This window comes from Melozone crissalis, unplaced genomic scaffold (assembly GCF_028551555.1).
Source record: "Melozone crissalis strain CALT ecotype California unplaced genomic scaffold, PUWL_Pcris_2 ptg000005l_1, whole genome shotgun sequence".
Classification (NCBI taxonomy): Eukaryota; Metazoa; Chordata; class Aves; order Passeriformes; family Passerellidae; genus Melozone; species Melozone crissalis.
Window position 1 is genome coordinate 32,752,565 of NW_026535783.1, and position 11,211 is coordinate 32,763,775.

The 11,211-nt window shown below is 45.7% G+C and overlaps 1 protein-coding gene across 1 annotated transcript; it reads right to left on the minus strand.

Annotated features, from left to right (window-relative positions):
- Positions 1-8,380: 8,380 nt before the first annotated feature.
- GADD45G (growth arrest and DNA damage inducible gamma) lies at positions 8,381-9,954 on the minus strand. The gene is made up of 4 exons (XM_054286783.1): positions 9,860-9,954; positions 9,644-9,745; positions 9,325-9,538; positions 8,381-9,014 (listed from the first exon to the last, which is right to left on the minus strand). Exons 1-4 carry the CDS (start codon positions 9,910-9,912, stop codon positions 8,904-8,906), a joined length of 480 nt encoding a protein of 159 aa, XP_054142758.1. The 5' UTR covers positions 9,913-9,954; the 3' UTR covers positions 8,381-8,903.
- Between the last annotated feature and the right edge of the window lie 1,257 nt (positions 9,955-11,211).

Here is an 11,211-nt window from a genome sequence, read left to right on the forward strand (position 1 = left end):
CAAATCTTACAGGCAGGCCCCTAGAGAGACTGGAGTAACTTGCTTCTGGACAGGGAATCTGCACGGATGTGTCTGCAGCTGTGGGCTCTGCAGAAGCAGCAATACAGGATGTGGGCCTAAGGGGGAGAAATGCAGGTTTGGGAGGTGGGGAACCAGTTCTTGCAAAATGTCCTCAGCCAGCCAAGGCTTGCGCAGTAATGTCAGCACTTTTGGCAGCAGAGCATGCTCCAGCATCTTCTCCACAGGGTCCTCCTGGATCTGGTCTGCATGGGTTTATTATCATAATTACGCTGCAATTTGCTTCAATGACACACCACAGTAAGTTATTAGTAATTCAGGTGAAGGTACAGAAAGGCCAGTCAAATATTTACCACGTAAACAAAGCATCATGTTATTCTGCAGGTCCATGTGGATGCTCACATGTAACTTGCATGATGCAGTAGGGCTGTTATAACATCCACGAGCTCTGTGCCTGTTCTCTCCTGGATGCCTGCCTTAAAGTCTGATTGTGCATGCTGCACAATTCTGTTTCTGAAGCTGAATCATTCAGAAATACTTCCTTCAAAGATGATTTTCTGGAATATGTAATAAGTTATGGGCACATGCAGCAGGTTTGGCACTAGACAGAACAATGAGCTGTTGCTATCTATCTGGACAGCATCTTTTATAGATCTTGTAGGACTTGGTTATTTTCAAGAGCTCTGGTCCAGCTGGTTCAAGTATTCATTGTGGAGCCTCATATAAAGTATTTTGTTCTGCAATCATAGGCAGAAGATGTGTCTTTTTGCCACCAAACTCAGTGACCATTTCCATACCTGATGCCTCCCACTTAGCCATCTATCGATAGCTGCCCTTCCCTAAAAGGGAATTTTACTACTTCTGCATTCAGGCTAGGTAGAACACCACTAAGCTCTTCTGGCAAACCAGATACAGAGCTACATGTATTTCTTGGTGGTTAGATATAGAATAATTAGGAGCACCAAAACTTCATTATACCACTGAAAAGCTCCATGCTGTGTTACTTTCACCTGCTTGGTAAGCTACTCTTGGTAAGCACAGCTCCTTCCTTTCTTGCTGGAATAAATTCAGTGCTACCTTGTTGGCTCCTGCATGTCAGATGCCAAACCATGAACCCTAGACACCAAGTGAACTGACAACTGTTGAACTCACAACACAAGACACAAATCCTTTGCATAGTTTTCTGAGAATTGCTATTGTTTTCCCATTAAGTGACCTGCCCCATGGGAACTGTGCAACACAGGCAGACCTTCATAGCACAGTATCAAATCTGTTGGTTTGTTTCTTCCATTGGAACAGGAAGGTTGGCTGAGAGAGGAAAACCAGGGAACTCCATTCTAGTGGTAAATTTTCTTCTGAAAGAGTTGGAGCAGAGCACACAGAGACAAAACACCAACTGATTTATATAGTGTCAGATTTGAATCATTCTACATCTTCTTCCTACGTGTGTATGAGCCAATGCTTATGGGTGAGAAGGGATTTGCATACACCCTACAAGGATATGTATACTATGTTTAGTCAAATGCACTGTTTCTCTTCTGGAAATATGTCCAAATTATTTTACAAGTACAACTACCATAATTCAGCGCTAGTGTTATTTATCTATTTTTTTAAATTTAGCCACCCAGCTCCTCCAGTGCTTTTCAGGGCTTAGCTCTAAACTGGGAATTATTTTACATATTATACATATCTTGAAGAGAAGAAAATTATTATTAAATTCAAGATGTACCTTAGCATGGGGGTAAAAACACAACGTATTTCCCAATTAAACACTATTTTCACATGTGTTACAGGCCATGGAGAATAGCTATATGCCTGAAAGCTGATTTATATGTTATAAAAGCAAACAAGCATCATTTTTAAAAAGTTACTTAAATCAAGAAACCAGATTCAGAAATGGAAAATGTCTCTTTCCAGAGAGCCATGCAATCTACCTTTGCTGTAAATTAGACTTGATAGCCAGATGGTTGGAGAGACCTGGAACAATTTCTGTCATCCCATTTAATAGGCAGAAAGCATGCTTCTATTACCTGTGGCCCCATATCACAATCAAAAGCACCTGGTTTTACACTTGTACAATATGGTCTGACTTTGTGAGGCAGTGACCTATGCAAGGCTGAGCTTGGTATCAGTTTGAGTGAGTGATTCCAATCCCCAACAAGACAGGCTGTGTACAGCCTTTGTATCATTCCTCTGCAGCAGGGGTAGCTCCAGAAAATATGGTAATTTAATACAAACCATGCAGTGCTTGTTATTGCTTTCTTCATCCTCAAATTGTTTGAAGAACTATAAAATATTTGTTTTTATAGTACTACAGAAACACAGCAGAACGTGAGACAGAGAGCATTAGCAAAAAATGCAACTCATACTTCAGAAAAAGGGAAGTGCTTTACCATCCTTCCATTTTTAATCACACACAGCTTCACTCCTCACATACCATAAACACGCCTTCAGCAGCACAGAGGCACCTACTGACATTATGCAATTTTTTGTTGCATTAACTCCTTTATCTGGAAAAATAGCTTAGAGTAAGCAGGTTGCTTTAAACATAGGCAAACATAGAGCACAGAAGTGTTATACAAGATCAAGGACAAGACCAATTGTGGCACTGGTGTAAGATTCCATAGCCTCTCCTACTATGCAATGAGATGCATCACCTTGCACTTACTATATTTTAAAAATTGTTTGTGACATTGCTACAACTTAATTGGGGGATTTGGATCTTAATGCAAGGTTTTCTCTTGGGGTATTCATCCTTATGTCATCAGCAGCTATTTTGTTCCATTGCACCTGTGCAGAAATTCCAGCTGCATGAGCGGCAGCTGGAGCGGCCAGGTTCCACAGGGGACAGCCCAGCTCTGGCCAGCACAGGGTTGGGGCAGTGCTGCCTGTCCTGTGGGGCGGCACACGGGGACAGCCCAGCTCTGGCCAGCACAGGGTTGGGGCAGTGCTGCCTGTCCTGTGGGGCGGCGCAGCAGCGGGCGGGAGCTCCACGCGTGGCTCACAAAGCCACCTGCTCCTCAGGCACAAAGGCACCAGGCCAGGCAAAGCTGTCCTGACGCTGCCAGTTGGGCAGTGCTGGCCTATTACAAAAACTACCTTTGGCAACCACTTCTAGAAATAGTCCCATTCATCGTTCTTGCCTCAGAAACAATTAAATTCAGCAAGCTGCTGCCAAAGCAGATTTTTAACCCTGTTAATTCAGAGCATGCAATTGTTTAAAACAAATTGGTATGTGTACTACACTAAAATCACTTCTTTTGTGAAAAGTAGGCCAACGTACTTCTCTTCTTTGACTGCCAAGACTTGCCTATTTACTTTTAATCAGCAAATAATTGTGCTGTATGTACCTCAAGTGTGGTCCCGTGAACTGAATGCGCAATGGCAGCTGGAAAGCATTAGGTGGTCCCTTAGAGTATGTCTCCTGGCTTGGTTTCTTCCACAAGAAGTCCTGATTGCATGGTCCCACTCTGTTCTGCTGTGAGAACCAAAGCAGGCTAGCAGGAGAAGATCCACAGATTCATTCCAACCTTGACTGATCCAAGCTAAAACATTTAATGCGGCTGTGCCCTTACAGTACACATTCCTAAGCAGAGGAGCAAAGCCTCAGTCAAGGCAAGTTTATGGGTATACAGCTAAATAAGTTTAGCTGTAAACTGGAGAGTTTTGGCTCTAGGTTTACAGTTGAGCATATTGATATCTAAATGCACTTAGTACATGTCTTGTTTCTGAAATACAAATTTGAAACTTTGGGCCTTAAGTATGTATGCATTTAAACAGAAGTCACTAAGCACCATTGCTTCATGCTGGCTTCAATAGGATGTGAAAGCTATGTTGCTCCAGATTAGATACCCTCAAAATGGGAATAGGAAGCAAAACTCAAATTCCCCACTCTGAGAATACTTTAATTCAAGGCCGAATGGGACAGAAACCCCTTGTGATATTACAATCCATATTATATGTTCTTTGTTAAATTTTGTCAATTCTGCAATGGATTATAATACATGAGAATTCCTACAAGGGTTATAACAGCTTTTGTCAAAATAATATTCAAAAAAGGTAGCTTTTTTTCTTGCCAGTAGTAGCTCAGAGGCAATATAAAAACAGAAACTAAACTTCATGTTATTTTCTATAGCTATCTCTCCAATCCCAGGGAGAAAAGCAACCGACCGACCAACCAAACCAAACCCCAAAAAACCAACACAAAAAACCAGTTGAACAAATTAATTTTGAATTAGCAGTGTGTATTGATACTAATATTGCAAAGTCATGATTTCAAAGTAAAGTCAGCTCTACAGAGAGCTGACACAGAGAAGGAAATAACAGAAGGAAATAACTTTGTATTATTTTCAGGCATGAAAAGAAAATAAGCATGGCAAAATGATCATATGCCAGTGCAATGGAAGACTGGAGGAGATACTATAACCACTGTACCTATGATGTATGGGATCTGATCATACTTCTAAAGATACTGATACATTCAAATCAATATTTCACATACATTCCAATAGTCAGAAGGTTGTGTATAATGCTATCTTATTGCAGAACAACGCAGAATAATACAAGTATTCACTCATTCAGTATGAAATAATTTTACAAGAAGTAGTAACGCAGCTTTTTCAATATCCTATTGTTGCATTTTTGGACTTTACTAAGTGAGTAAATCACAGCTGCCATGATGAAACGGATAAGGAATAAGCAGGAATGAAAAGCAGTCTTCATAAAACCTGTGGAAAGAATAGCTCTGGTGGGGTGTATGTCCTGCTTGTACAGCTCCATCCCTCTGCCAGCCCTGGGCTCTGCCACTGCCGCTGTGCAGGGAATGAAGGCTTGTGGACCATAGTCATGAGCCCAGCTGTCCACAATGTGTGCCCTACAAGGAATACAATGGTCACACAGCCTTCTCCACACATCTCTCTTGCACACACGTGTGATGGCATTTGCTTCCACTTGTGAGGTACTGCCTGCACACTTGCTTTGTTTTACCACGGGCACACACTGCTCTCTCCTCCTGATGTCAGGGGATCTGAGAGCTGGCATTAATACATTTGTTGAGAGGAGCCAGGTCCCCCTTGTGTGCCAGACAGCAGTGCTACGGCATTTCCTGGCACTAGCAATTTTGCAAAGACCTTCTCCTTACAGAACACACATTAATTCAAACAGCCTCCACATATAACTAAAACTTCACCAGTGTGCAGAAATCTAAACTGCTTCCCTGAGCATCCACAGCTGTGAACACTGTTTATATCATCCAGCATATGGACAGACTTCATGCAAACTTTATTTCATTAAGTAGTTTGCCTTCCTCTTCATAATATTCCCTTTATTATCTTCCTCTTTGCATTTTCTACTCCACAGGAAAAGAGGAAGCATTGTTTGCAACAACTGCATGCCAGTATTCATACATATATCTTGATAAGATGATAATGCAGTTAATATAGCACAAAGTAAAACTGTCAGGCATCTGAAGAGATAACTATCTATAACCACAATGAGAGAAAGGTAAAGAGATGCACAGAAGTGCAACAGGAAGAAAACACCATTAAGAGAAGGAAACCACATATGAAGGGAAATTCCTGTCAGTCGTTACAATTAGAAATAGATACACAGAAAAAATGCAAAGTTATTGCTCAGAAAAATTGAAATTAAACTTTATGCATCACTTCATTAAAAACTGGACCTAGAAATGTGGTTAGCACAACATCAAAGCTATGATGACAATATTGAAATACACAGTTTATCACCTAGTAGAACACAAGTGAAGATCCTAAAGTAAAGCCAGAAGCACCATCAATCTGTAACTCCGCTCCACGCCCTGTACCTTTGCCACGTCCCTCAGCTGACTGTGTCCTGAAGAACCACCTTTATTATTAACATCTAATAACATCAGTCTCCTCCCCAGAGCCCCCTGGCAGGGCCACCATGGCAGAGCACAAGCCAGCCTGTGCAGACTATGCAACACAGCTGAGAGGGGGGCACCTTGGCAGAGCTCCCAGTGGTTCTGGAAACCCACAGTGCCTCTCTCCTGCGTACTTCTGTTTTCTGGGAAGGCAAAGTACTCAGGGCATATTGCTCAGACACAAGAGACCAGTGTTGCAACCTCCAGATCTCCCAGGTACTTGACAAAATATCCTGCACATGTGATGAGCCAACCACCTCCCAACCAGCTGTCCCCACTACAGCCCATAGTACCCAAGCCTACTCTCCATCTTTAACAATTGTATAGTGCTCTTTGTGCAGTTATATATCTGAGCATGTAGAGATGGAGATACCAGCTGCTGAATTTTTGCTACATTAAGTAGTGTTGATCATTACAGATACTTGCAGCAGCACATAACTTGCACGTCAGAGCTGCCTTTGGTTGCAGCACTGTATTAATAACTCTTGCAGGCTAACTCGATTTTGCACAATTTGCATTACAGTAATGCATTACATTATTTGCAGTGATCAATAAGGGATTTCAGGAGAATTGTAGAGGTCAGTAAAATAAGAAATCGTGTACCTCTCATGGGGCACAGATTATAGTTTCACAAAGCTGAAGGAGAAGGTCGCCGTCCCATCTTTTATAAGACTAGAGGAAACATCCTCACAAGAGTATTTTGGTGTTGCTCCACTAATTTCATTGTTTGCTGCACAGTACACTCCTTCCATAAAAGCTGGTACCTGTTACCACTATCAATGCTTCCTGTGTCAGTCAACAGACCAGTTACACCTACTCTCTGCTATCATTTAATGATTTATGGAATTGTATACATGCGTGAGAACTTCCTTTAGTCTTCTCAGGCTCGTTTAAACCACTCAAGGCTGTAAAGTACTGCTTACACTTCACATGAAAGTTGAATTCAGGACAGTCCACTTTAATCTGTTCTTGGCTCTGAGTACTGATTAGGCCCCAAGCAAAGAGCAGAAATATGTTTCTTGGCTGTAAAATGAAGAAATCCGCATTTGCTAAGAGAAATATATACAAATGTCTAATAAAGCACCCACACTTGATATGTTCTGTGCATCAAGGCCACTGCCTTAAAGGCAGTTTCTGTTATCACAGCTGCCAGAGTTGTTTATTCTCTTGCTTCTCCATGTGACTTTTCTCAAAGTCCTAGACAGACACCAGTTGCTGAGTGTGGGTTAAGCAGAAAAACAGGCTGTGCAGAAACTCCTGTATCTTAAGTGCAAAAATGAATGCTTGCAGAGGTCTGAGGCCCCCATAGTGCTTACTTCGGTCTAAGCTCTGGTTATGCTGCCAGCCCACAGCCTCTCATGACGCAGTAACAAAGGCCAAACTCTGCTAGATACCGCCTGTACAAGGAAGCATATTCCAGGAATGCTGCAGCTGAATTTGAACTTCCCTTATCAGGAACAATGAAACTGAGAGCAAGCAGCTTCCTTGCTCAAGTGGAAATGACCACTTTTCAGCAAGTGCTACTGTCAATCACTGCAAGCCAGCCCAGAGGAAATGCAATTGTGATAACTGAGTGGTTTTAGTGCCTATAAAGGAAGTAAGTAGTTTAGCTTTCTTGCTCTGCGGAGAGGAGATTATTACTGTGCCATTTTAATGTCAGGTCCTGGAGCACATGCATAGTTTGTGCACAAAAATGGGGTGATGTTTTCCCTTTTAACATAGGGCCAAATCAACCCGCCCATATTAACTTTTCATGGCAGAATCTCTAAAAAAGGCCACGCCATCCTTAAATCGTTTTGGACTTAATTTGGTGTTGTCATGCAATTAGGTTTTGCAAAATTGGCTTCTGGACTGACAGCTTCTATTGTTACAGCATATGGCAATCAGAGAGCAGCTTGTGGCAGATGTGATGTTTATTCAGCATTTGCTAGTTTTAGATTTAATGATGTCATTCTAATCAAAGCAAATGTTAGATGTGTTTGACATCTAAGGAGTTTTGCAGCCCCCCCATCATGTTTAAGTCGCTTCTGTCAAGTGGAAACACGTCAGCTCTGAATGCATCTAAGTCATATTTAAGAATCAATGATGCAATTTACTGGAGGTCTGTATTCCAAAAATCCATGTTTCTAACATGCATTGTGTTCCTCCAGCAGACTACAAAGACCTCCTATTACAATAAGTGAGCTCATTAGGCATGCGACTCCCTCATCTTGCAAGCTGTTGCGATAAGCAGCTGTTGCAAGAGGGTAAAAGGTTGAATTATCAACTTGGACAGCACAGCACTTCATTCAGCCAGCCCAGGAAAGTATTTGAGCAATAACTCCATTACTGGAGTTAGAGCTTTGACTACAGCACACAAGCAAAACATCAGCGATATTTCAGTGACATGCTTCCCCACACCCAGCAAGCAAGACACTCCCAGAGATTAATTGTCAAAAATTTATTATGAAAGCTTCAATAGCAGCAAATATTTCAATAAAAGTTATTGCAGTATTAAAACAGATCTGCAGAGTGACCCAAGAGGCCTGTTGAAGTCTGTCTGCTTTGGAATATCTGCATTTGTTTTAATAACCAATCCCCAATACTCCATAAATATTGATACTTTCTCCTGTGTTTTGCAGACAGCACCAACAGTTCCTAGTTACAGTACTCTAATCAGTCCTTCTGGAAAGTTTTGGCCCACTTCCCTCAACTTTCCCTCTCCCTTCTGAAACAGCTCCACATAGCCAAACTTGCAATACTTCTTTCAGTTCCATGGTATGTCAGCCTCTCCACGGTTGCAGCCTGCTGAGGCTCACTGGTGAGGTGAGCTGTTTTCCTCTTTCTCCTCTGTAAGAGCCCACTGCATGCCAGTCTGAGGGACTTTAATCCAGTCTCTTGACCAGGCTAATCCATGGAATCAGCAGCTTGTTGCACATTTTGGTGAACGCACAGCACGTTGAGAATGCAACAAAAGTTTCAGCCTCCCCAGTGCACCAGGTGACCGTCACTCAGGTAGGGTGATAGTTGGCACCCAGTCATTGACATTTCTGCTCTCTTCACAAAACAAGTTCAGCTTCTCCAGAGCTGGGTCCTTCCAGCCTTCTTCATTCGGGTTCTGCAAAAAAGAAAAAAGTTGCACACCATGAGTGCTGCGTGCCAGCTGAGGTCATCATAATATTTACAGAAGCATTAGCTTAGGACTGGAAGCACTTCCAGACAGTTTCTGTCCTGACACAGACAAGACAGGAAGCAGAGATGCTGCCCTTGTGGACAGCAGAGGAAATCCAGTTACGAGAAGTTCTGCCTCCTCCTCCTACAACTACTACTCAGCTGACTCGCTGCGTGCCAAGCGCTCTGTCTGTGCCCGGCAGAGGACTCGCCCACCCTCAGCGGAGCAGGGCCCGCCGGCCGCCCGGGACACCCACCGTGATGAGGATGCAGTGCAGATCGCGCGGCTCCCCTGAGTCCTCGCTGGGCCCCACGATGGCCGCCAGCTTGGCCACGTCGTTCACCCGCACGATGTCGATGTCGTTCTCGCAGCAAAAGGCTTGGATCAGAGTGAAGTGGATCTGCAAGGCGATGTCCCCCTCGTCCTCCTGATCTGCGGCCAGCACACAGAACGCGACGTTGTCGGGGTCGCTGCAAGAGGGGAGCAGCCTGATGAGTCTCGCGGTCGGCGCCGGCCGCCCCGCAGCCCCGCCGGGCTGACTTACACACTCCCCCCGGCCCCGCCACCGTACTTACACATTCATCAGCTTGGCCGACTCGTAGACGCCGGCGGTGAGGCAGCCTCGGCGCTGCGCTGACACCAGCAGCTCGTGGAGGGCCGTGCCGGCGCCCTGCATCCTGCGGGCCGGGAAAGGACACAGGGTCAGCGCGGTGCCGCCAACACAACCACCGCCGCCCCGAAACCATCCGCTACCCGTTTTCCTCGGATCCCCATTGCCCACCCGCACGTACCAGTCGTGGCCCGCAGGCATGGGCTGCTGTCCGTGGATCTCCTCCAGAGTCATAGCAGTTAGTCCGCACAGTCCCGCGGCTCCCTCAGCTCTCGCTCCGCGCACGCCGTGAGCGCTCTGAAGCGACAGCCCGCCGGCGTGCGCTACTTATAGCCCTCGCGGGCGCCTGCCGGCCTCCCATTGGCCGGCGGGGGAGAAAGGGGCGTCTTTATTATGCTAATCGGCGCGCGCCGGAGAGGAAGCTCGGGGCGGGGGGGCGGGAAAGAGAGGCTCGTGCCGGGAGGCCACGTGGGGCGGGCGGGGGGCGCGCAGGCACGCGCCGAGCCCGAGCCGGCGGTGCCGGGCCCAGTCGGCGGTGCCGGGCCCGAGCTGACGGGTATCCGATACCGGCGGTACCGGAGCTAGTAGAGCGATTTGCGTCCAAGACTTGGAACGGGAAATCTGTACAGTGCGGGAGAAAAAAAAATTTAAAAAATTAAATAAACGCAAAGTTCGGTTAATATGGTTTCTGCAAATGTGAACGCCGCGAAGGGATAGTCCTGCAACCAGGGCTGAGGGCAGCTCTCCAGAGAAGGGCTCGGGGCTGCACTGGGCAGTCACCTGGTGATGTTGGGCGGTGGCCCGGCTGCAGCAGATCCCCCCGTGCGTGTGCGTGCCCAGGAGCAGGGCCAGCCGGTGAGGCAGGTGACAATCCCCCTGTGCCCGGCGCTCACGGGACAGCAGCAATGCCGTCTGTCCGGTTCGGGCACCCCCAGCCGGGAAACAGCCGAGACACTGCAGCAAGGGCAGGGGGGTCACCGAGGGGTCCAGGGCTCTGCAGGCTCAGGGACCAGGGCCTGCTCAGCCTGGGGAAGGCAAACTGCAGCGCCCAAAACCTGTGGGAGCGATCATTTGGAAGATAATGCGAGGGTCTCCACAGCAATGCCTAGTGGAGAGACAGGAGACAATGAGCCGAGTGTACATCAAGAGGCTCAGATGGAATGTAAGAAAAATCCTTTCTCCCAGAGAACAGTCAAGCAGCGCAGCAGGCTCCCTGTCCAGGGAGGCTGTGTAAATTTATTTCATCCTTGCAGGATTGCCCCGGTGCAGACCTGCTCTGAGGTCACTGGTAATCCTTCTGCAGGCTGTACTGGCCTATGATCCTGGGGAGGGGGAGTGGTGTGAGAAAACAGATTTTTTTTTTTTCAGTCGACCTTTATTAAAAATTTGGGCAGTGTTCATAATTAATTCAGAGGGAAATGAGTGTGATTGCTGAACTCAGATTTGAACCTGTTTGTCAACAAACCAAGCAAGGAAAAAAACCCACATTTTCCCGCTGCGAATGACCACAGACTAAATGTTAAAAGGCAAATC